Source organism: Bos indicus x Bos taurus, chromosome 9 (genome assembly GCF_003369695.1).
Source record: "Bos indicus x Bos taurus breed Angus x Brahman F1 hybrid chromosome 9, Bos_hybrid_MaternalHap_v2.0, whole genome shotgun sequence".
NCBI lineage: Eukaryota > Metazoa > Chordata > Mammalia > Artiodactyla > Bovidae > Bos > Bos indicus x Bos taurus.
The window spans coordinates 104,355,545-104,381,325 of record NC_040084.1 but is presented as its reverse complement, the minus strand read 5'-3'; the positions used below and the strand labels follow the sequence as shown (position 1 = coordinate 104,381,325).

At 47.5% G+C, this 25,781-nt stretch overlaps 1 protein-coding gene across 4 annotated transcripts in view; it reads right to left on the bottom strand.

Moving 5' to 3' along the window:
- FAM120B (family with sequence similarity 120B) overlaps positions 1-25,781 on the bottom strand; it is a 97,340-nt gene that overhangs the window by 5,174 nt on the left and 66,385 nt on the right. The window contains exon 8 of one of the 4 annotated variants that reach the window (XM_027552119.1): positions 21,595-25,778. The exons of 1 other annotated variant lie outside the window; for it this stretch is intronic. In XM_027552119.1, the coding sequence (XP_027407920.1) occupies positions 25,693-25,778 (86 nt within the window). In that variant the 3' untranslated portion in view covers positions 21,595-25,692. Of the gene's footprint in view, positions 1-21,594; positions 25,779-25,781 lie in introns of those variants that run through there. 2 more of the 4 variants (XM_027552116.1, XM_027552118.1) reach the window with 2 other exon arrangements.

Below are 25,781 nucleotides of genomic sequence, written 5' to 3'. Positions count from 1 at the left end.
TTTCACCGTCCATCCAAGTCACAAATGGCAAGTTTCTTTCTGTTTATGGCTGCGTGATATTATTCCACCTTATGTGCATGCCATGCCATCTTTATCCACTCATCTATTGATGGACACTTAGGTTGCTTCCATGTCTTGTCTATAAAGACAGAAATAGAGCTCTACCAAAATAGAGCTGTGATGAACACAGGGGTACATATAAATTTTTTAATTACTGTTTCTGTTTTCTTCAGACAAATGCCCAGGACCAGAATTTCTAGAATATATGGTAGCTCTGTTCTTAGTTTCCTGAGGAACTTTCATACTGTTTTCCACAGTAGTTGTGCCAATTCACATTCTCACCAACAGTGCAGGAGGCTCCCTTCTCTCCACACCCTCTCCAACACTCGCTATCTCTTGCTGTTTTGATAGTAGCTCCCAGGCTGATTCCTGACTCCATTCCTGTAAGAATGTGGGGCACGGGGGAGGTAACTACCCCAGCTCCTTATCCCTGAGTCCTCCTCCCAGTCTGGCTATGACACCAGCGTCTGCCCCTCTTCAGGGCACATTGAGGGGACTCGTGGGCACAGGCACTGCAATATTGTCCCCATGGGGCCAGGGAAGCCACTGTGAACCCAAGTGACATTTCTAGGGGCTGGTCTCTTTCTCCCACACCTTTCCTCTTCAGCCCTTCTCTTAAGAGGCCCTGGCCAACTGGCTTGGGGACCACCTCTGTTTATGGGCAGGATACCCCCACCTCCTATGTCAGGCCCCAAGGTCGACTCCAACAGCTCCCAGCTGCAGGCAGCCAGGGGACAGTATAGCAGTAGAGAGAGAGGAGATTCCATTACTGGTGGTGACATTTTGCATGTCATATTGTGTGTGGTTTTTCTTAGAAAATAATGCAGCATTTCTCAGGGGCTGCTGCAGGTACTGCTCTGTGCCAGGGCCGTGGGAGCATACACACACAGCCAGCCAGCCACCGGGCTGCCTACGACATAAATGAGGAGGAGACATGGACACACCCGTGACCGTTCTCAGTGACCACCCAGCTGGCTCAGCCCCTGTGGATGGGGCCCCCTGAGCCCAGACTGCCCCGGGCCCAGGTCAGGTCTCCAGGACAGTGAGGGGGCCGATGTGAGGTGCAGGGTCTCTGGAGGGAAAGGCCCTCCCGGATGGCCTATGACCAGAGGCTCTGGGCCCATGACGGGGGCTCACAGAACCACTGAGCATTCTGGGGTCACAGCCGCCCCAAGCCAGCCCCTCACACCTGTATCCACGGATCTGAGTCTCAGGTGCAGACTCTGGTGGCCACGACGCTGGACTCCGTGATCCACTCGGCAGGACTGTTTGGTGGGCAGGTGACCGCACCCGTATCTGTGAGTGAGGGTGGCCCCATGGGCAGCACAGCCAAAGCAGCCACTCTGTGTGGCTGAACCTGTGGACACACCCACAGAAGTAGGATTCTGAAGGACACGACCAAATTTTCTTCCATCAGAAGGGATGGATTTTGCATTGGTGCCAAAGGTACAGGCGAGCCCCCTGCCCTTAGCATGACCAAGGGGAATATGGTCACTCAGGAAGTTTTATGAGAAAAGCTGGGCATTTTCTCATGTGTTTAAGGGCAACACACATCTCCACCTCAGGTGACCTCTTTGCCTCCTTTTCCTTATTGACCTACTTTTACAGCTTACCATTATCTTCTGCTTGGCTTATGGTGATGATTTTGATTAATGCAGCATCTTTTTTTATCCTTACATAGTATTTTTTCCCCTAACATTATGGCTTTTGGGTTTTGTGTTATATTTAGGCCTTCCACTGTTGTTCAGTTGCTAAGTGGTGTCCAATTCTTTGCGACTACATGGACTGCAGCATGCCAGGCTCCTCTGTCCTCCACTATTTCCCAGAGTTTGCTCAAATTCATGTCTATTGAGTAGGTGATGCTATCCAACCATCTCATCCTCTGTTGCATTTGCCTTCAATCTTTCCCAGCATCAGGGTCTTTTCCAATGAGTCAGCTCTTCACGTCACATGGCCAAAGTATTGGCACTTCAGCTTCAGTCCTTCCAATGAATATTCAGGATTGATTTTCTTTAGGACTGACTGGTTTAATCTTGCAGTCCAAGGGATTCTCAAGAGTCTTGTCCAACACCACAGTTCAAAAGCATCAATTCTTTGGTGCTCAGCCTTCTTTATGGTCCAAATCCCACATCCATATTTGACTACTGGAAAAACCATAGCTTTGACTATATAGATCTTTGTTGGCAAAGTGACGTCTCTGCTTTTTAATATTCTGTCTAGGCTTGTCAAAGCTTTTCTTCCAAGGAGCAAGTGTCTTTTTCATTTCATGGTTGCAGTCATCATCTGCAGTGATTTCGGAGCCCAAGAAAAGAAAATATATTACTGCTTCTACTATCCCCCTTCTCTTTGCCGTGAAGTGAGGGGACCTGATGCCACAATCTTAGCTTTTTGAATATTGAGTTTCAAGTCAGTTTTTTCACTCTCCTCTTTCACCCTCATCAAGAGGGTCTTGATTTCCTCTTCACTCTCTGACATTAGGGTGTTATCATTTGCATACAAGAGGTTGCTGATATTTCTCCTGGCAGTCTTAAGTTTGGGATTCATCCAGCCTGGGATTTCATATGATGTACTCTGCATAGAAGTTAAATAAGCAGGGTGATGAACAGAGTGACAAGTACAGCCTTGTCGTACTCCTTTCCCAAATATGAACCAGTCCATTGTTCCATGGCCAGTTCTAACTGTTGCTTCTTGACCTGCATACAGGTTTCTCAGGAGGCAGGTAAGGTGGTCTGGTATTCCCAGCTCTTTAAGAATTTTCCAGTTTGTTGTGCTCACACTGTCAAAGGCTTTAGTGTAGTCAGTGAAGAAATAAACATTTTCCTGAAATTCCCTTGCTTTTCTATGATCCAACTGATGTTGGCAATTCAATCTCTGGTTTCCTCTGCCTCTTCAAAGTCCAGTTTGTACATCTGGAAGTTCTCAGTTCATGTACTGCTGAAACCTAGCTTGAAGGGTTTTGAGCATAACCTTGCTAGCATGTGGAATGAGTACAATTGTATAGTAGCTGGAGCATTCCTTGGCATTGCCCTTCTTTGGGATTGGAATGAAAACTGACTTTTTCCAGTCCTATGGCTACTGCTGAGTTTTCTAAATTTGATGACATACTGAGTGCACCACTTTAACAGCATCATCTTTTAGGATTTGAAATAGCTCAGCTGGAATTCTATTACCTCCACTAGCTTTGTTCACAGTGATGTTTCCTAAGGCCCACTTGACTTCACACTCCAGGATGTCTGACTCTAGGTGAGTGATCACACCATCATGGTCACCATGTCAGTAAGACCTTTTTTGTATAGTTCTGTATATTCTTGCCACCTCTTCTTAATATCTTCTATTTCTGTTAGGTCCATACCATTTCTGTCCTTTATCATGCCCATCTTTGCATGAAATGCTCCCTTGATATCTCCAATTTTCTTGAACAGATCTCTAGTCTTTCCCATTCTATTGTTTTCCTCTATTCCTTTTCATTGTACCCTTAAGAAGGCTTTCTTACCTTTCCTTCCTGTTTTTGGAACTCTGCATTCAGTTGAGCATATCTTTCCCTTTCTCCCTTGCCTTTCACTTCTCTTCTTTTCTCAGCTATTTGTAAAGCTTCCTCAGACAACCACTTTGTCTTCTGGCATTTCTTTTCTTTGGGATGATTTTGGTCACCACCTCCTATACAGTGTTATCAACCTCCACCCATAGTTCTTCAGGCACTCTTGTCTTCCAGATCTAATGCCTTAAATTGATTAATCACCTCCACTGTATAATCATTAGAAAGGAAAGGAAAGTTGATCAGTCATGTCTGACTCTTTGCAACCCCATGGGCTGTAGCCTACCAGGCTCCTCCATCCATGGAATTTCCCAGGCAAGAGTACTAGAGTGGATTGCCATTTCCTTCTCCAGGGGATCTTCCTGACCCAGGGATTGAATCCAGGTCTCCTGCATTGCAGGCAGATGCTTTACTATCTGAGCCACCAGGGAAGCCCTGGTATAATCACTAGGGATTTGATTTAATCATATCTGAATGGTCTAGTGGTTTTCCCTATGTTCTTCAATTTAAGCCTGAATTTTGCAATAAGGAGCTCATGATCTGAACCACAGTCAGCTCCCAGTCTTGTTTTTGCTAATTGTATAGAGCTTCTCCATCTTCAGCTGCAAAGAACATAATAAATCTGATCTCAGTGTTGACCATCTAGTGACATCATGTGTAGAGTTGTCTCTTGAGTTTGGAAAAGGGTGTTTGCTATGACTAGCATGTTCTCTTGACAAAACTCTGTTAGCCTTTGCCTTGCTTTATTTTGCACGCCAAGGTCAAACTTGCCTGTTTTGGGGGGTATCTCCTAACTTCCTATTTTTGTATTTCAATCCCTTATGATGAAAGGGGCATCTTTGTGTGTGCGTCAATTCTAGGTGTTATAGGTCTTCATAGAACCATTCAATTTCACATTCTTTAGCATCAGCAATTGGGGCATAGACTTGGATTACTGTGATGTTGAATGGTTTGCCCTGGAAATTGTCTGAGAGGACCATTCTGTTGTTTTTGAGATTGCACCTGAGTACTGCATTTCAGACTCTTTTGTTGACTATGAGGTCTACTCCATTTCTTCTAAGGAATTCTTATCCACAGTAGTAGATATAATGGTATCTGAATTAAATCTGCCCATTCCCGTCCATTTAGTTCACTGATTCCTAAAATGTCAATGTTCAGTCTGGCCATCTTCTGCTTGCTGCTGCTAAGTCACTTCAGTCGTGTCCAACTCTGTGCAACCCCATAGACAGCAGCCCACCAGGCTCCTCTGTCCCTGGGATTCTTCAGGCAAGAATACTGGAGTGGGTTGCCATTTCCTTCTCCAATGCATGCATGCATGCTAAGTTGCTTCAGTCGTGTCCGACTCTGTGCGACCCTACAGACAGCAGTCCGCCAGGCTCCTCTGTCCATGGGATTCTCTAGGCAAGAATACTGGAGTGGTTTGCCATTTCCTTCTCTGCCATCTTCTGCTTCATCACATCCAATTTACCTTGATTCATGCACCTAACATTCCAGGTTCCTATTCAATATTGTTCTTTACAGAAACAGACTTTCCTTTCACCACCAGACACATCCAAAACTAAGCATTCTTTCCATTTTGGTCCAGCCACTTCATTCTTTCTGGAGCTGTTAATAAGTGCCCTCTGCTCTTCCCCAGTAGCATACTGGACCCTTCCCAACCCAGGGGGCTCATCTCCCAGTCTCATGCCTTTTTGCCTTTTCATATTGTGCACAGGGTTCTCAAGGCAAGAACCCTGGAGTGCGCTGCCATTTCCTCCTCCAGTGGATCACGTTTTGTCAGAACTCTTCACTAGGACCTATCTGTCTTGAGTGGCCCTGCAAGGCAGGCTCAGAGTTTCATTGAGTTAGATAAGCCCCTTTGCCACAAGGCTGTGATCCATGAAGGGGAGGCCTTCCATATGTCAACAGAAAAAAATCCTCCTGTGGTTTCTTTCTGTACATGTCTGTTTCTCTTTTGCATTTAGACTGTTGATCTTTCTGGAATTTACTTTGATGAGGTACAGACCTAACTTTTTAGTTTTCCATGATGTTTGCCCACATGACATCAGTACAGGAAAATCATGTTGCCCAATGATTCAAACACTTTTATCATAAATTACATGTATTTGGATCTGTTTTCTGGACTTCCTAATTATCCATTTGCCAGTAACAGAAGTTTAAGATGTAACTTTGTAATGTGTTTTAACATCGGATGGGGCTAATCCCATCATTATTTTATTTTAGGTCTTGCCTACTTCTATTTTTTCATACAAATTTATATTTAACCTGTCTAGTTAAAAAGAGTCAACACTTCAGTTGGGAGTGCACGACGTGTACAGATTAACTTGCAACTGGCCTCTCCACGACATGTGCTCTCGCCCTCGCGCACAGGCGCTGCTCCCTCTGTCCCTGCTTCTCATCTCTTCCTAACCACAGCATCAGATAGTTTATCTTTTTTTTTTTTTTGATGCTGTGATAAAAGCAACCTTTTTTTTTTTTTTTCCTATCATAGCTCCTAGTGGTTTCCAAACAGGAAGGCTGCTAACTAATTACTTTGTCAAATTCTCTTTTATTTTGTACATTTTTTCCCCAGCTGCTTCTCTATGGTTTTCCAAATATACAATGAAATAATATATAAGAAATCACTTTATCTCATCCTTTCCCATTGTGGTACTTTGTTTCTGTCTTTTGACTAAACTGCACGAGCTGGCCAGAACAGTGTGATATCAGAAACAATATCTTCTTTCTGATATTGGGGGGGGGGGGGGGGGTGCTGTTTCCAGGGTCCCCAGGGTGCGAGCTTTCAGGCTGAGACAGCATTGATGACACTAAAGGCATACTCATCAACCTCTATTTTATTAGGAGCATTTTAAAAGCAGAGTGTATGTGAATTTCATTCGTTTGTCAGCATCTACAGAGACTATTTTTATCTTTTGCTCCACTAAATGGCGATTTATATCTACAGGCCTAGTATTGACCCATTCCTACTTCATTGGGAAAAAATGCTTAGTACTCACTAGTATATGATCCTCTTAACACACTGCTGGATTCTGTTCTCTGATTATTTATTTAGGATTTTCACACTGCTACTTATGCATTAGATTAGTTGACAGCCTTCCTTTTGTCGATCTCTTGGTGTCAATGCTGTCTGCTTTCTTCCTATGTCTGCGACGGCTTAAACACAGTTGGAACCCACGGGCAAGCGGCACGGTGGGAGTTAGCCTTTCCCACCCTGTACCCAAGTGATCTGGAAGTGGGTCTTCTACGTGCAGCTTTTAGACATTAGAAGGTATACAAGCTATGACAAAGAAACTTCTATTTTTAAAAGCAGGTGAGATAATAAAGTCTAAATAGCAGTTTTGCTTTTGGTAAAATACCACGTTTGACTTGCTCATAAGGCCATTTGGTATCTAGTAATACTTGTTAGTTAATTTGGAAGCTGAAGGCCAGGTTTTAATTTTTTTTTAAATAACACTATGCTCTCAAGCTGCAATGGTGAATGGCCAAGAAAACGTAATTTATAAGCAGCCAAGCACCTGCTTTCCTGTGTCCAGAAAGCGGCAGGACTTGCCTGCTGTCACACACTGGGTAGTTGCTGCAGGCTTCGGGGAAGTCGGGTGACCGGAGGCTGAAGGGAGGCAGCTGGGGGCCGGGTCAGAGCGTGGCCAGTGAGCCCTGGGCAGTGTGATGGGGAGGCCAGGCTGATGAAGCGACCGGGTACTGAGACCTCGCAGTGACACCAAGCCCCTGGGTCTCAGAGGATGCCACGTCCTAGAGCCACAAGTGAACCTTTACAGCAGATTCTGTGCAACTCTGGGGCCCTGCCCCCAGCTACCGGTGCACACAAGGCAGCCCAGGGCTCGGTGCTGGGCAGGCGCCTCGGGAGGGGCTCGGGGATGAGGCCGGCCATGAGACCACTCATCCCACAGGCGGCTTCTCCTTAGCCCGTGTGGACTCTCTCGGGGGCCCTGACTTCCCAGTGACTCACGAGACGCCCCAGGTCTTGCCTGGGCATCCACTCCTGCCCACACCAGATCCGGCCACACAAAGCACGGAAGGGCCCCAGAAATCCCAGCGTGGACCTTGTGCGGCCCTTCTGCCTGGTCCTGGCTCTGAGTGGTTCCACCAACACAGAGAATATGAGGGAGGGGCTGCCACGCTCTGCCCTTTTCTGATAAGCCTGGGGGGTGGGCTCCACGTGCAGGTCTGGGCAGGGCTGGTGGCAACACCTTGGCCACACATGCTCGCCCTGAGGACACGAGCAGCTGGAGGCCAGAGCTGGTCCCTGAAGAGAGCCAGGGGGAAAAACAATTGACTCGGTGTTCCTCAGTTCTAAGGGCTCAAAAATTAAAGTAACTGTAGGCAGACGGGGGGGCTTCCCAGGTGGCACTGCTGGTAAAGAACCCTCTTGCTAATGCAGGCAGATGGGAGATGCGGGTTCAATCCATGGGTCGGGAGGATTCCCTGGAGAAGTAAATGGCAATCCACTCCATATTCTTGCCTGGAGAAGCAGAGGAGCCTGGTGGGCTACAGTCCATGGGGTCACTAAAAGTCAGACATGACTGAAGTGACTTAGCACGCACACATGCACGCACAAGCAGAAAAGGCAGGGATCCCAGGAGAAAGAACCAGGCATGGCTTTCTCAGATAAGAAGCCATTTTTGGCCCAAATCTTTTGTGATCTGAGCCTGGACACAGTGCCTGCCTTCAAACAGGTCTCAGTATTTAATGATCTTCATGACGGTGGGGAACGTAGGAATGAAGGGAAAGCAGCCAAGAAGCAACAGTCCAGCGATAAAACAGTCCATTCCTCCTGCGAGATGTAAGGGACAACCTGATGCAGGCTTTGAACTGCTCTGCAGAGACTGAGGCCCCAGCCTGGAGCACTGAGGGATGATGCTGACCCTCCCGACTCCAGTCGGCTGAAGCCCGGCCTCTGTCCACCTTCGTCCCAGTGCTGTGCTGGACTCTCCTCTGCTCCAGCCGCATCACAAAGGTACATGGGCACTTAGCTTAAAGCTCCCCGATTCTGCTGCTTTGGGAAGGGTCCCTGGTGTTCTCCTGAGTTGCTGCAAGTAAGAAATCCTTCCTTCTCTTCTGGCACAACGCTCACCAGGAAAGGAACCCAGTTTGGGGGACTTGACAGAGGTCTGGTTTTGCCTCAGACCCCTCCTTCCCACTGGGGGCTCTCGTCCCAGCACTGACACCTGGGTAGAGGAGGGCCGAGCCTCCTGTGGGGGCTGGGACCCCCGCACTCCCTTCAGCAGGGTCTCAGTCCCACCTGAAAGCACCAACTCTCTCGGAAGCACCGCAGCTGTGCCCCCAGGGAACCTCCCCTGGCAGGACGTGGCCCCCACGACAGGGTCTATGAAGTGGTCCTGCTAATGGCTGACAAAGCCCACTCATTTGTTCCATTAAACCAGCTCCCCCAACTGCACGGGTGGCAGACATTCCCTGGCCGAGGGGCAGTGTCCCGGCAGCTGGCGCTCTCCCTGCGGGCAGAGACGCACCCTCAGACAACGGCCTGAAATCTGGGGAACGTCCACCCTGGAGTCACCTGCCAGGTGCCAGGGGAACAGAAACTCGCCGCCATCCAGCTCTCAGGTTCGTTAACTCCCAACCGTAGCTGCTCCGCAGGGGATAGGGGGTGGGGGGTGGGGCAGGCCAGAGGCGGGGGGAGCACTGAGGGAGGGGGCCGAAGGCCAGGAGGCAGCCTGACCCCTCCCAGCCCCATTCCAGAGCACAGATAAAAGTGAAACCTGAGCCGGGAGTGTTTGTGTTGCCACCGCCAATCAAGGCCTCTGTCGTCATGGTAACAGGGACACTTCGGCAGCTCGAGCAGATGGTCAGTGAGCAACAGGCAACATATGCTCCGCAAGCCCGGCCACGGCACAGATGGAGGCTGGGGGGGCGCCCCTCGGTAACCGGACGTTTCCTCCTCTGCTCCCCGTCACGGGGATTAGCGCCGTGTGTGCAGTTGGGCCTCAGTTAGCAGAGCCGGCCGCAGGACGGCCAGGGCCCAGAGCCTCGTTAATAGTCCTGCCCCTCCCAGGCTGGTTCCTGCGACCTTTACAGGAGCAACGCACTTCCCTTCGGGATGGGGTGGGGGGATGGATTAAACACCTTTTGAAGCATTTCCAGGGCAGTGATGGGGCAGAGACAGGTCCTTGTGGGGACGTTTTAAACTCAAGGTTGGGAAGCACGTGGTCAGCCACTTGGCCACTAGCTAGTGTGTGACCCTGAGATTCTGTGTCTCCTGCTGTTTGGAAACATTCACTGCATTTGGTCATTAAACTTCCTTTCTGGGAGGTTTAAGTATCAGCCTCCACCCTGGCCTATAGAATACCCCTGTGCCAGGGAGAAGGGGCCTCAGAATGGCTGCTGATGACCAACAGTGTTACAGCAATTGCCCTTCCTTCAGGGTGCACTGGCCACACCCAGACTCTGGAGATGCCTTGGGCCACCTGAGGCAGAGGTGAAGCTGGGATGGCCATGTGGGCCCCAGGGCTTAGGGTTATGGGGCACGTCCTCCCGGACAGCCCCCGGGGCCTCCTCCACCAAGCCCAGCAGCGGTCACACTGTCACCAAGCTGGGCAGCGATCACACGTCACCTGGCCCGGCAGCAGTCACACTGTCACCAAGCCGGGCAGCGGTCACACTGTCACCTGGCCTGGGTCGCGTCTAGGGTTATGGGGCACGTCCTCCTGGACAGCCCCCGGGGCCCCCTGCATGAAGCCCAGCAGCGGTCACACTGTCACCTGGCCCGGCAGCGGTCACACTGTCACCTGGCCTGGGTCGCGTCTAGGGTTATGGGGCACGTCCTCCCGGACAGCCCCCGGGGGCCCCTCTCCACCAAGCCGGGTAGCAGTCACACTGTCACCAAGCCCGGCAGCGTCACACGTCACCTGCCCTGGGTCGCGTCTCCAGCAGCCCCTGCACGGGGCACACAGTAGTTGCTCATCTGTTGCTGTTTAAGTCTGACCCTGTGACCCCACGGACTGCAGCCTGTCAGGTCCCTTGTCCATGGGATTCTCCCAGCAAGAACACTGGAGCGGGCTGCCATTTCCTTCTCCAGGGATCAAACCCACATCTCCTACAGTGGCAGGCATTGTGAGTCAATGAACAAGTGACCACTCTCAGGGTTCCTAGAGCTAAGCTTCAGGTAAAATTTGTGCAGATGATACTGAATTGGAAACGACCATCACTGAGAGACATTCTGTGACTGAAGTAAAAGTTTTAGAAAGCAGACATAACTCAGGCATCCTGGCCACCACGGTGAACCCACCGGGACTGGAACCCTGCGTGGGCCAGAGGCAGGGGAAGAGCAGCCATCAGAAGGCCTGAGCACCACCGGCTAGAAAAATAAACGATAACATTTATTCCAGGTAAAGAGGAGGCTTGTGTGGTCCCCGCAGAGAGGGAGACTCAAACAGAGAGACAAGAGACAGGAGGCAGGAGGGAGCTGAACATCCACCAGGCAGTCAGGGAGAGCCCATCAACGCGTGCTTGTAGTACGCCAGTGTCAGTGATCTCAGCAAACTCCATCACATCCACTAAAGCTTGACTTTAGAAGCGTGCTATACGCTACTACATACTGGATGATAAACAGCAAGACCCTACTGTATAGAACAGTGAACTATATTCAATATCCTGTGGTAAAGCATAATGGAGAATGTGAAAACAAATGCATATAAACATGTAAGTCACTCTGCTGTACACCAGAAACTAACAACATTGTAAACATCAACTACACTTAAATTAAAAAAGAAAAAAAAAAAAAAGCATGCGTTGCTTTCTTACTGGTTTGTTTTAAATAGTTATTGCTGCTAAGTCGCTTCAGTCGTGTCTGACTCTGTGCAACCCCATAGACGGCAGCCCACCAGGCTCCCTCGTCCCTGGGATTCTCCAGGCAAGAACACTGGAGTGGGTTGCCATTTCCTTCTCCAACCCATGAAAGTGAAAAGTGAAAGTTGCTCAGTCGTGTCCGACTCTTTGCGACCCCATGGACTGCAGCCTACCAGGCTCCTCCCTCCATGGGATTTTCCAGGCAAGAGTACTGGAGTGGGGTGCCATTGCCTTCTCCGAAATAGTTATTAGGCTTTGCAAAAAAAAAAAAAAGAACCCACAAAAGTTTACTAATATTCATCCCTAGTAAAAATGATGCAAATAAAATGCTTTGAACTCAGCAGCATGTGGGAGGAAGCAGTCTTGGTGTGGCCACACTGGGGCGGGAGGGGCCCGTGTGGAGGGGTGCAGGGCCCTCCACAACCAGACAGAATACCTGCCCGAGGGTGAGCTCTCCAAGCAGAAGCGAGGCCCATGCAGGGCAGCAAAACCAGACGGATCTAAGGGCTGGCAGTCATGGTTGATCTGCTTTTTTAGCAACAAACTTACCTGCATAAAAGTCTGAAGTCAGAGGTGGTTCTGAATCAGTTGCCCTGGATCTCTCATGTAACCTGACCCATTTCACAGCCCATCAAAGGTCCCTGAGCTTGGGCTGCATTTGCTCCAACGTGACGTGACCATGAGACAGAGGAAACCGAGGCACAGGACAGTCACCTTCTGAGAACAGACCAGAGTTCACGTCCCACATCCTTCCTTGGCTCCTGTGGTTGAGGTCGCTGCTGGCAAGGTTTCAGGATGCCTTCTGTCTCCTCCGCAGTGAACTGCTTGCTCCTCCCTTGCCCTCAGTTCTGATGCTTTCTGTCCACAGAAGTCAGGCCGTGGGGGTCTGACCACAGGCCACAGAATGGACTCACGCAGTGTGGGCATGTCAGGGCCGAAGGGAAAGAGCCAACCCCACACAGCGGCCCCGTGACAGCACATGGCCTCTGGGGACACGGCCCCTGGCAGTCATCGACTCCTACAGGCCCTGACAAGTCTGCCCTGCGGCTGACGAGCCTTGAGTGCAGAGGGGATGCACGGCCCAGGCCAGGCTCAGAGGCAAGTCCCCTGGAAACTCCTGGTGGCCCCAGCACCTGCAGGGCAAGTGGAGATAAAACCTGACCCCAGCAGCCCCACCTCAAGGGGCTCCGACACCTTTGCTTCTCAGACAGTGTTTCTAAGATTCAGCTCTCCTGAGAAACTCTAGACAGCTGGGGAGCCCAGGTCTCAAGTGTCAGGGCTCCAAGGGCAGGTGTCAGCAGCCACCCTTCCCAAAGGTGCCCTGGAAGCAGAACACACCACACGTTCCTCTGTTCCAGTTACTCTGAACATGTCCTGAGCCCCAAGTCGGACACTCCCTTCCCTTGGGCTACCTGGCTAAGAAGCAGCTTTGCACAGACAGGAGGAGAGTCAAGTCTTACCTGGACCCAGGGGACAGAGTCTCCCACACAAGTGTCATGTCAGCGTGTCTGCCCACAGAACAGCTGCACCACGCACGTGGCACCCGCCCCCCACCCCGTGGTCCTGCACCCTGGGGCTCTGACCCCTCCATCCAGCCTCCTCCAGGCTTCCCTGCATGAGCTTTTGGCCCTTTTGTTACAATTTATACCCTACAACTCTTCCCACATTTCATCTCTAGAGGTGCTAAAGTTGTCATTTCAGGAAAGCAATACAAAAACAGTTTTGTTGCCAATGATGAAATTTGAGACTTCAAGCAAAAATCAGAATTCAGAGTCCTTGTGAGAGCCACAGCTGCCGGAGGTTGTCTACACAGAAGAGACCTCTGATGGGGCTGCCGACAACGTGGCCGCTGTCTCTCGTGAGGGAGTGCGCTGGCGCTCAGAGCCGCAGGCCTCAGCGAGCCGTGTTTCCCACATGACCAAGCAGGTCACACACCTGCGCACCCAGAGGGCAGGGCAGACGGGCGGCTATCACACGCACTCACCGAGGTCACTGAGGGGGTTTGGGTTCCACGGCAGCTGCCTTCAGAGAACTCCCGCCTGCAGAGTTTGGGGTCGTTTCCAGGAAGACTGTCCACACATCTCTGAAGAGGCCACAAGGGCCACCTGCCCTTGAACCACAAGCCTGTGGCTGGCCCACCCCTCACAGAGCAGCGCACTCCTGCAGACAGGTGGCTGTCTTTCCTAAACCCGGACACTGAGTGCGTCTGCAAAAGAGCAACTGCTGCTCTTCTAACTCTGGGGCAATGCAGGGCTTCCACTGGGAATAAGAAATGTCCTCGTGTAGTTGGTGTATTTTTACTTTTAAATGAATTAATAAATACGCATTTAAACTTTTTATCATTTAAAATTTCTAATACAGTAACTGAGAGTCCTCCACAGTTTCCAGATGTAAAGGGGCCTAAGACCAGCAAGAAGAACTGTCCCTAAGGGGATGAGAGGCATGTTTTCCATGATCTCCATGCACTTGCTGGAGTCCAGCAAACCTGGGAGCCCACCACGACAACAGCTGCTACTCCGTGAATGAGGAAGCTCTCAGTATCCGAACATAAGGCCACTCTCCTGACACCTGTCCACACAAGCTCAGAAATACTGACAGCCAGCTCTTTATAATGTGCTATGAGCACGTTCATGAGAGTCAAAGACTGAACCTCACTACACACCAGCCTGGATAAAAACAACTCTAAATCAGCCTTAAGATTTGGAAAGGTCCAATTTTCAGAAGGAAGTATGCTGAAACCTAGAATATCAGAAAAGAGCAAAGAAGAAAAGGATTTCTGAGGGGGAAAAAAGGGTATGACTCTTTGGGGAAGACTTTTCAGAATGAAATAAAATTCTGTAACCTTAAGTTGGCGATTGTCCTCTAGGACGTAAAAAATACTGCCGAGTCACAGCCCCTTCAGCACTTCAGCACTGTCTTCTCAGAGGCAGCTTGTTTCGGGGCTAACGCCAAAGCTTCTAAAGAATTCCCTTCTTGGGAGGCAAATGTGCACTCCCCTCGCCTGAGCACACGTGACCTGTCACCACGCTGCTCTGGGGACAGGAAGGTTGGGGTCACACCAGACGCAGGTCAGTGGCTCAGACTGTCTCAATATCTCTTCACAATGGAAAGGCTTTTATCTTCATTTGGATCTGAAGTTAAGGGCTGTGGCTTGACTCAATAGACAGATTGGTGGCCTAAATTAATCAAATTATCTGCTCTTCCTGTATTTTAACAACTACACAGATCAGAATAGGAGAGTATATCTCATGCCATTTTACACACTTCAGTCAGCTGCTAACACAGAGGGCTGACAGGATGAATCAAACCAAGAAACAGGTCTTGGACAGTGTTTCACTCTCAGTGCTGGATGTGCCTCAAAGAACACAGGCTGAGAAGACAAGACTGTAGCAACAGCCAGTGAGAAAGCCTATAGCGCATCAAACCTTGCTGGACTATGCTGCTGCTGCTGTTGCTTCAGTCGTGTCCAACTCTGTGCGACCCCACAGACAGCAGTCCACTAGGCTTCTCTGTCCCTGGGATTCTCCAGGCAAGAACACTGGAGTGGGAGTTTTACTAAATTCAGTGGATCTAGCGGAGACCAGGGCCTGCGTGTGAGGCTGCAGCCTGGGGCCCACCCCTTCCCCTCACGCCCCCTTGCCTCCAGCTCCCATCTCTAGGCAGAGGTGGGCTCTGAGCTGCTGTCCGCGGAGGTTGGTAGTCAGCACCGGCACGTGGACCCCTCGTGACCACCCTGTGTCTGGTGGGCCTGTGACCTAGATCTCCAGGAGAGCAGCTTTCCAGGAACCATGGACATGGAGCCTAATCTGGTTTGCAGAGGTGGCTGCTTCTCTTTCTTTTTAGAATAGATGACTTGCCCAACAGAGAAGGCTCAAGGTAACTTTTTCATCTAACCTCTAATAAAGCTGGTCTTCGCTATCTGCTTTTTCACTGAGAACTATACATGTCCTGCAGACCAGGACTGTTTCCACAGGAGGCAGGCTTAGGGGGAGGCTGCTTGGCCTGGCCTGGGCCCTGGGGACAGTGAGGGTCCTGCGGACAAGGCACAACTCACCGTCTGGAGTGTCACCAGATTGAGAGTCACTTTTCTAACAGGACCTCCTGTGCAGGTGGCTCATGTGAGGGAACGTGTGCCAACTGCAGGCTACGTCACCTTCGTGTGATGGGACCAACCCTGCAGAGCCAGCCTCCAGCCCTTAATGCTTCCCAAAGGGCTCCTGGAACGCTTGGGAGATGAAGCCATGGAAGAAAAAACATGAGTCAGCTTTTGCCAGAGTAACAGGGAGGCAGCCAGCTCAGCTGTGGGTCATGCTGGCATCAAACAGGAGGAGGTTACTGCCGGGCCCCCGAACACACCTGGCAGGCAGGCCGGGTCCCCTCTGCCCACATGGAGCTGCAGCTTTCCCAGGGATGCAGTTCCTCGTCTGACATCACAGTCTGCACGGCCTTGAGCCTGCTCATCCCCAAGCCAGCGGGATGGGTCGGGTGAGGAATCCACTGGGCACCAAGCCACACTGACACTGAAGACCTGGTGAGGATGTCTGGCCACCTGTGTGTTGCCTGCTGAAGCTTCAGCATCACAGACAAAACACAGACTCACCTCACATGTCCTTTGTTTTCCTTTTGCAGTTTTCTTTTTTTTTCTTTTTGTGAACCAGGAAATATTGGTTCCTACTTATTTTTCTTCTTAAGTAGCAACAGAGGCCTGGAAGAGCTTTAAACAAGAAATTCAAAGAATGGGGGGAAAAATGAACATAACCAAGTTTGGGTTCTGAAACCTGAAATCAGATGTATTAAACCCAAATAATGAGTACTTTGGGTTTCTCTGGTGGCTCAGCAGTGAAAGAATCCACCTGCAATGCAGGAGGTAAAGAGATGTGGTTGGATTCTGGGGTCAGGAAGATCCCCTGGAAGAGGAAGTGGCAACCCGCTCCAGTCTTCTTGCCTGGAGAATCCCATGGACAGGGAAGCCTAGCGGGCTACACAGGGTCATGAAGAATAGACACGACTGAGGGACGCCACCACGATGAGTGCTTTAGAAATACCCACTTGAACTGAGACAGACACAGCCTCCCCGCCCCTCAGGTTCCACATGCACCTTCCACAGAGGCTTTTGCTGCACGGCTCCGGCAGGAGCCCTTCTGAAACCCAGGCCCCAAGCGCTCCAGTTCAAGGAAGCAGTGGCGAGGCCGCAGCCCGGGTGGTGAGGGGACGAAGTGAGGACAGCCCCGCACCCCAGCCGCAGGGTGCGCAGCCTCTGGGCAGGGTCAGCCCAGCCCCCGTCCGGGCACCATGGCCAAGCCTTGCTCCCTGCAAGGCCCTGATGCCCCAGTGCTGCCCCTGCATGGGGCTGACCATGCCACCCCATCAAAGCCCTCCTCTGAGCACGGCCACAGGGAGCTGCTGAGGTTGTGACACTGTCTGCTTTGTAGTTTCCTTCCACACACAGGATGCCTTAGACAGAAAGCTGTATGAAGGAAGAGCTGCTGAGCTTAAGGAGTCTAATGTGTGTCTGCAAGTATTCAAATACCGTTAGAACAATAAACTGGCACAGGAAATCACCTTTTTCCACTTAAGGAAGAACACGTGACTTACAATTCTCTCCAACAGTGACAGAAGAGGCAGGTGTTGACTGGACTGTCTGGATCATAAGCCAAGTGAGCCTCCCTGGCACCTGCATCTTCTGGGGCTGCTGGTCCTTCCTGCCAGTACCTGATGGCTTCCTAAGTGGGAGGGCCTGGGCGTGCAGGGGGTGGGCAGGACAGGAGTGAGTAAGCTGCAGCTCCTCCTGGGGGAGCATCACACCTGAAGGTGCGAGCCGCATGTCTGCTGCACGTGTCTGCATGTGCTGCATGTGTGCTTCACATGTCTGTGCATGTGTTGTGCATGTGTCTGCATGTGCTGCACATGTCACTGTGTGCCGTGTGTGTATCTGTGTGTGTGCTGCATGTATGCATGTGCCGTGCACGTCTCCATGTGTGCTGCATGTGTGGGTACTGCACATGTCTGTGCATGTGCTGGGCACGTGTCTGTGTTCAGGTGGACAGACGCATGCCCACACCCTCCTACTCCACATCTTCCCTGACATCACTCTCCTCCTGTGAATTGTGGAATGTAGTACTTTCATCATTTCTAAAAGTCATTTTATTTCCTCAATAAAAATGTACTTGCCCTTCAAAGAGGGAGTGTGTGTACAGAATGTACAGCAAGCAGAGCTGTCACCTGTGCCTGGGATCAGGAAGCATGGGAAGCTAAGCAGAGAGGCCTGGGAGACCATGCGGCTGGTGGGGGCTGGGGCCAAATTCCTTGAGGCCGGTGAGCACTGAGTGCACAGCAGGGCTGGCGAAGGCTACAGAAAGGGAGCACGAGGGACCAACATCAGGCTGCTGGAGGGACTATTGAGTCAAGGCTGTGCAAATCATCCCAAGAGTCATGCTGGGAAGACTGAGCCAGGAGCCCACATCTGGAGAATCTGAAGGGCAGCAGAAAGCATGGTGGTGGGGTAGATGACACAAGAGCTGAAGTTCATGGTTTTTACGGGGGGCGGGGCGGAATGCTCCGTTCAGGAGAGCATTTCCACAAATGGTCACAGCAATACTGTCTCCTATGCTCTTCCAGAACCCCACTCCTTTCCCACTGAGAGGAAAGTCTATTTCATCTCCACCTGAAGCTAGACGCCTTTCTGGCTACCTTATGACAGAATATGGCAGAAGAGCATGACTTACTAGGTTATAAAAGGTGACATGGCTTCTGCCTGGTTCTTTAGCTTGAGGGGCACTTACCTTGGTATCCAGTTGCCATGATGGGAAGAAGCCCCAAAAAGCCCCTGCTTGTGCATGTGTCTGCGTGTGCTCTATTTATCTGCACGTGTGCTGTGCATGTGTCTGCGTGTCTTCATGTGTGCTGTGCATGCGTCTGCATGTCTTCATGTGTGCTGTGCATGTGTCTGTGTCTGCACGTGTGCTGTGCATGTGTCTGCGTGTCTGCATGTGTGCTGTGCATGCATCTGCGTGTCTTCATGTGTGTTGTGCATGCGTCTGCATGTCTTCATGTGTGCTGTGCATGCGTCTGCGTGTCTTCATGTGCTGTGCATGCGTCTGCGTGTCTGCATGTGTGCCGTGCATGCGTCTGTGTGTCTGCGTGTGTGCCGTGCATGCGTCTGCGTGTCATGTGTGCCATGCATGCATCTGCGTGTCTTCATGTGTGCCGTGCATGCGTCTGCGTGTCTGCACGTGTGCTGTGCATGCGTCTGCGTGTCTTCACGTGTGCTGTGCATGCGTCTGCGTGTCTGCACGTGTGCTGTGCATGCGTCTGCATGTCTGCACGTGTGCTGTGCATGCGTCTGCGTGTCTGCACGTGTGCTGTGCATGTGTCTGCGTGCCTTCATATGTGCTGTGCATGCATCTGCATGTCTGCACGTGTGCTGTGCATGTGTCTGCGTGTGCTCTATGTATCTGCATGTGTGCTGTGCATGTGTCTGTGTGCTGCACGTGTCTGTGCGTGTGCTGAACCATCACTTCACACAGTTATCATTTGTGTGTGTGTGTAGGGGGAGTGAGAACATTCTATTAGCAAATTTCAAGTATATATTATATTATTACCAACACGGCTGCCGTGCTACACATCAAATCCCAGGAACTCATTCATCTCATAACTGAAAGGTTGTTCATTTTGACACATATTTTCCCATTTCTCCAACCTTCCAGCCCCTGGCAAACACTATTCTATTCTCTTTACAAGTTCAACTTTTTTAGATTCTACATGTAAGTGGTATCATGTAGTACTTGTCTTTTTGTGTTTGGCTTACTTCACTTAGCATAATGACCTACAAGTTTATCAACACTGCCACAAATAACAAATTTTTTTTTTTTTTCAAAAAACTGGATATTCCTTTCATATATATACACCGTAATTTCTTTATTCATTCATCAAATGAGTGAATAAAGGATGATTAGGTTATTTATATAGCTTGGCTCTTGTGAACAGTGTGGAAATGACACTGGAATGCAGGTGTCTCTGCGATACTGATTTGCTTTCCTTTGGATATATCCAGCAGAATTGGGATCGCTGGATCATATGGTAGTGCTATTTTTAATTTTTTGAGGAAACGTCTATACTGTTTTCTATAGTAGCTGTACTATTTTACATTCACAAGTGTACAAGGATTCCTTTCTCTCTACATCTTCACTGACATTTGTTGTCTCGTCTTGATGAGAGCCATTCTGACAGTTGTAAGGTGATATCTCCTTGTGGATTTGATCTGCATTTTCCTGATATCAATAATACTGAACATCTTTTCATATACCTGCTGTCCATTTGTATGTCTTCTTTTGATAATAGTCTATTCCTTTGTCCATTTTTCCAATTATCTGCTTTCTTGCTAATGAGTTACATGAGTTCCTTATATATTTTGGATATTACCTCCTTATTAGGTACGGTTTGCAAATACTCTAAACCGTTCTGGAGGCTGGCTGTTCATTTTCTTCATTATTCCTTCTGCTTTTGTTTGATGTGCTTCCACTTGTTTATTTTTACTTTTGCTGCCTGTGCTTTTTGATGTCACATCCAAAAGGAAAAAAAATACTACCAAGATGAATGTCAAGGTTATTACCTACATTTTCTTCTAAGAATTTCAAAAATTTAGGTTATTTAAGTCTTGAACACATTTCGAATTGATTTTTGTGTATGCTGTAAAGGTTCAACTTCATTGTTATGTGACTATCCAGTTTTCCCAACATCATTTATTGATGAGACTTCTTAGAGATCTTGTGGAAGATTAGTTGATTAATGTATAAGGGTTTATTTGGGGGCTTTTTATTCTGTTCTACTGATGTATATGTCAGCTTTTATACCAAAACTGTAGTTTTGGTTACTTTACTGTGTAATATAGTTTGAAATCAGGAAATGTGACCCTCCAAGCTCTTTTCTCATTTCTCAATATTGCTTTGGCTATGTGGGGTATTTTGTGGTTCCATGCAAATTTTAGGATTGTTTGTTCTACTTCTGTAAAATGCCACTGGAATTTTGGTAGAGACTGTATTGAGTCTGTAAATCACTCAGGGAAGAATGGACATTTTAACAATATTAATTCTTCTAACCCATGAACACGGGGTATCTTTCCATTTGTTTGTGTCCTCTTCAATTTCTTTCATCACTGTTTTGTAAGTTTCAGTAAGCAGATCTGCTACCTCTTAGTTAAACTTACTTCTAAGTACGTCATTCTTTTTGATGCTCTTATAAATAGAATTGTTCTCTTCTTTTTTTGATACTCTGCTGTTGTTGTTCAGTTGATAAGTTGTGTCCAACTCTTTGCAACCCCATGGACTGCAGCACACCAGGCTCCTCTGTCCTCCTCCACTATCTCCCAGGGTTTGGGCAAATTTGCCCATTGAGTCACTGATGTCATCAACCATTTCATTCTCTGCTGCCCCCTTCTCCTTTTGTCTTCAATCTTTCCAATCGTGAGGGTCTTTTCCAATGAGTCAGTTCTTCACATCAGGTGGCCAAAGTATTGGAGCTTCAGCTCCAGCATTAGTCCTTCCAATGAATATTCAGGGCTGATTTCCTTTAGGATTGACTGGTTTGATCTCCATGCAGTCCAAAAGACTCTTTCGAGTCTTCTCCAGCACCACAATTTGAAAGCATCAACTACCTGGCACTCAACGTTCTTTATGGTCCAACTCTGTTGTCAGTGTACAGAAATCCAGCTGCTTTTTTGTATGCTGACTTTATATCCTACAATCATTTACTTATTCTAACACTTCTCTGGTGGAGTCTTTAAGGTTTTCTATATATGAGATCATGACATCTGCAAACAGGTTTTACTTCTTCCTTTCCAATGTAGATGTCTTTTATTTCTTTTTCTTGCCTAACTACTCCGGCTAGAAAGTATTATGTTGCATAGAAATAGTGACAGTGGGCACCCTTGTCACATTGCTGGTCTTAGAGGAAAAGCCTTCAATCATTCGCCATCATGTATGATGTCAGCTGTGGATTTGTCATATACGGCCTTTATTATGTTGAGGTACATTCTTTTTATACTTAATTTGTTGAAAGTTTTTATCATGAAAGGATGTTAAAATGGACATATATAAATAAATGTAAACGTACAAATGTAAATATATAAGGAAAATATTAAAACTAAAATAAATTAAAACTAAAGAGAGAGACAGATAGCAATGTAATAATATCATAATATTAGTACTGACAATAATTGCTTTTAACAATGGGTAGTAGAATCATCCTAAAAGAGAATCAATAAACACTGAACTTGAACTGGTTTATATCAAGTGGGCTTAACAGACTTATGTAGAACATTTCCAACCAATAGCAGAATATACAGTCTTCTTAGGTAAAAACAACATAATATTCTCTAGGACTGATATGTTAGTCCACAAAACAAATCTTAAAAATTTAAGGCTAATGTTACATCAACTGTATTTTCCAATAACAACTGTTGTTATTGCTCAGTCACTAAGTCATGTCCGACTCTTTGTAATTCCATGGATTGCAGCACACCAGGCTTCCCTATCCCTCACCATCTCCTGGAATTTGCCCAAGGGTAACAATGCTATGAAACTAGAAATCAATAAGAGGAGGAAAACTGGAAAATTCACAAATCTGTGGAAACTAACACATTCTTGACCAAGCAATAAGTCAAGGAAGAAATCAAAAGGAAAATCAAAATGTATCTTCAGGCAAGCAAAAATGGAAACACAACATAAAAAAACTTAACGCAATAAAAGCAGTTCTAAGAGTGAAGTTTATAGCAATAAAGCCGTATATTAAAAAAGAAAGATCTCAAACCATGTAACGTTGCACTTGAAAGAACTAGGAAAAGAACATACTAAGTCCAAACACGGCAGAGAGTGTGTGTGTGCATTGTTTCAGTCTTGTCTGACTCTGTGCAGCCCCATGGACTAGCCCGCCAGGCTCCTCTGTCCATGGGGTTCTCTAGGACAATACCAGAGTGGGTTGCCATGCCCTCCTCCAGGGGATCTTCCGGACCCAGGGATCAAACCCACGTCTCTTATGTCTCCTGCACTGGCAGGCCTGCTCTTTAACATTAGCACCACCTGGGAAGCCTGAACTTACCAAGACTGAATTACAATGAGACAGACATCAGAACAGACCAATGAGCCAGGAACTAAAAGCATTCCAACAAAAGCTCAGGACCAAATGGCTTCACTGGTGAGTTCTATTAAACATTCAAGGAAGAATTAACGCTAACCCTTCTCAGACTCTTTCAAAAAACTGAAGGGAAAGGAATACTGCCAATCTCATTTTACAAGGATAGCGTCACCCTGATACTGAAAACAGCCAAGGACACCAGAAGAAAAGAAAATCACAGGCCAATATCCCTAATGACTACTGATGCAAAAATCCTCAACAAAGCATGTGTGTGGGCTCAGTCGCACGATCGTGTCCAACTCTTTGCAACTCTATGGATTGGACAGTGCAGTGGTGGTGCAAGAAGTTGTGCAAAGGAGACGGGAGCCCTGAAGATGAGGAGCGCAAGGGCCGGCCATTGGGAGTTGACCATGACCAGCTGAAAGCCACCACTGAAGGTGACCTTCTTACGACCTTCTTACAACTACATAAGCAGTTGCTGAAGAACTCAACATCGACCATTCTACAGTCATTTGGCATTAAGCAAATTGGGATGGTGAAAAACACGATAAATGGGTGCCTCGTGAGCTGACCAAAGATAAAAAAATCGTCACTTTGAAGTGTCATCTTCTCTTATTCTGCACAACAACGAACCTTTCTTGGTTGGATTGTGACATGCAACGAAGAGTAGATTTTATACAACTGGTGATGTGCTTCCCAAAGCCAAACTTGCACCAAAACAAGGTCATGGTAACTGTGGTCCCCATTCACCATGGTGGTCTGCTGCTGGGCTGATCCACTACAGTTTTCTGAATCCCGCTAAAACCATTTTATCTGAGAAGCACACTCAGCAAATCGATGAGATGCACCAAAAACTGCAACGCCTGCAGCCCACACTGGTCAACACAAGGGCCCAATTCTCCACGACAACACCGGGCTGCACATTGCACAACCACCGCTTCAAAGTTGGAAGGACCGGGTTATGAAGCTTTGCGGGTGCACCATGGTCACAGCAGGCGAGTGCCAGCCAACAACCACTTCCTCACACATCTCAACCACGCCTTGCACGGGAAACACTTCCACAGCCAGGAGGAGGCAGAAAACGCTTTCCAAGAATTCGTCAAATCCCAAAGCATGGATTTTTATGCTACAGAAATAAGCTTATTTCTCACTGGTAGAAATGTATTGATTGCAATGGCTCCTATTTTGATTAATAAAGATGTGTTTGAGCCTAGTTGTAATGATTTAAAATTCACGGTCCAAAACTTTTCCATCAACTTAATATGAGCAAACTGAATTCAATAGTATATTAAAAAGACTGTACACCTTGAGCACCTGGAACTTATCTCAGGAATGCAAGGATGGTTCAACATTCCCAAATCAATCAATGTGATATACCACAATAACAAAATGAAAATGAAAAATTATATGATTATCTCAATAGATGCAGAAAAGGCATCTGACAAAATTTAACATCCTTTTTCTTCACAAAGATCCCAATATGTTGGATTGTAAAATGTCTTCTAAATAACTTTTAAAAAGTGAAATTACATTTCATTATGAATAATAATACTTTTATTTTCATTTTAAAACTGATATATGGAACCTTCATCAGAAGACTTAACTGCAGAGATAATATACTACCACCAAAATTAGAAAAAAAAATAACTGCACTGGTTTTCCAAATGTAGTAAAGATTTTATCAACTCAATGGCTTTACTTAAGCATGCTAAATGAACATAAAATATTTTACTGACAAGTTAGAATTTACTTATGAAGGGGGGAAATGATATTCATGGAAGTCTACTCTTCTAGTCTAAGGAATGAGAGATTTACTTCAAAGTTATACAAATAAGCAACAAAGAAGTGAAATTTCTAGAAGCAGTAGTGGTATCAAATTAGCAAAAACAAAACGAATAGAATGTTAAAATTTAGACAGGAAACCTACATATAAAAAAATTCTATTTCTAAGACTGGGAAATAAGGCTATAGGTTCCAAATGACTGCATGAGAAGTGACTAGACATGCAGATGTCCTGAGGAAGGACCTGTAGGAAGTGAATGGGAGACCATACTTCTTTTTGGTACATAATAGCAAATGAAATTCTAAAGCAAAGCAAGGAGCCTGCACACAGATCTGTCAGTCAGGCTAAAGCATCAAGTGCAAAGATACAAACTGCACTGTGATTTGCTTAGGGTTTATTTTGTTTTAATGACATCAGCTGAAAGACATGTCTTGTGAGTGCCGGCAAGCACAGACTGAGAGGCTCTCCTGGGTGCGGGTGCAGCCTGGAAGGTGGATTGGCAGTCACAGCAGCTCCAGGCCAAAGGAAGACAGCTGCTAACCTAATCCCTAATCTAGATTATTTTCAATTATCAAAATACCCAGGGGCCAGGACAATTTGGGGCTTAAAATTTCAATTCTTACATTATGTGAAAATTCTTTCATGAACAGAATGTCTCTGAACTTGGATTCATTTAGAATATTTTTTAACAACAAGAGCCCTCAGGGCTCACAGATAAAGAGCAACAGATGTCCTACTTATTAGCAGTATCATAAATTAGGCTTCCTGACACTCAACTACTGCTTCTCTCTACATGGTTTGCAGGCTTCCTGTCTGATGCCTAATGTGTGCTGAATCCAGGTGTCTTCACAGGCACAGGCTCTGGGCTGGAGCAAATTCTAAATGAAAGGGTACAACAACTGAAACAGACCCATGCGTCACAGGCAGTGTCAAGACCATGCAGTCACCTCTCCCACCAAAAAGGCGAGAAGGAAGCTGGTACATCTTTCTCTGTGAAGGTACAGTTGGAAACTTTACTTCTGGTTACAATTTATGATTAATAATTTCTGGAAAATGATACAGCTTATTAGACATCATGTCTTAAAAGATTAGATCATCTGGGAAATATCCTCACAGTCTAGTATTAAAGTTAAAAAAGTGGGATATAATAAGATTTCAATTCATTAAAAGAATCAACAGATGCAGACCGGCATGAAGACGTTAACCATAGCTGTTTGGGGACATGGAGTCAGGACGACGTCTACAGGTAAGCCCACAAAGGCGTTTTAAAGTCGAATGAGGAAGAAGGCTGAAATAGATGCTTTTCCTCTTGAAGTGACTCTGGGTCTGGAACCCCCGGCGAGCCTCTCCTCAGACGACTTCACTCTGAAGGAGGGTCCAGAGGGTCCAGAGGCTTCACTCTGGTTTGATAGCCAGACTCTGCGGCTTCTTCTGTGCACACTTTTTCTA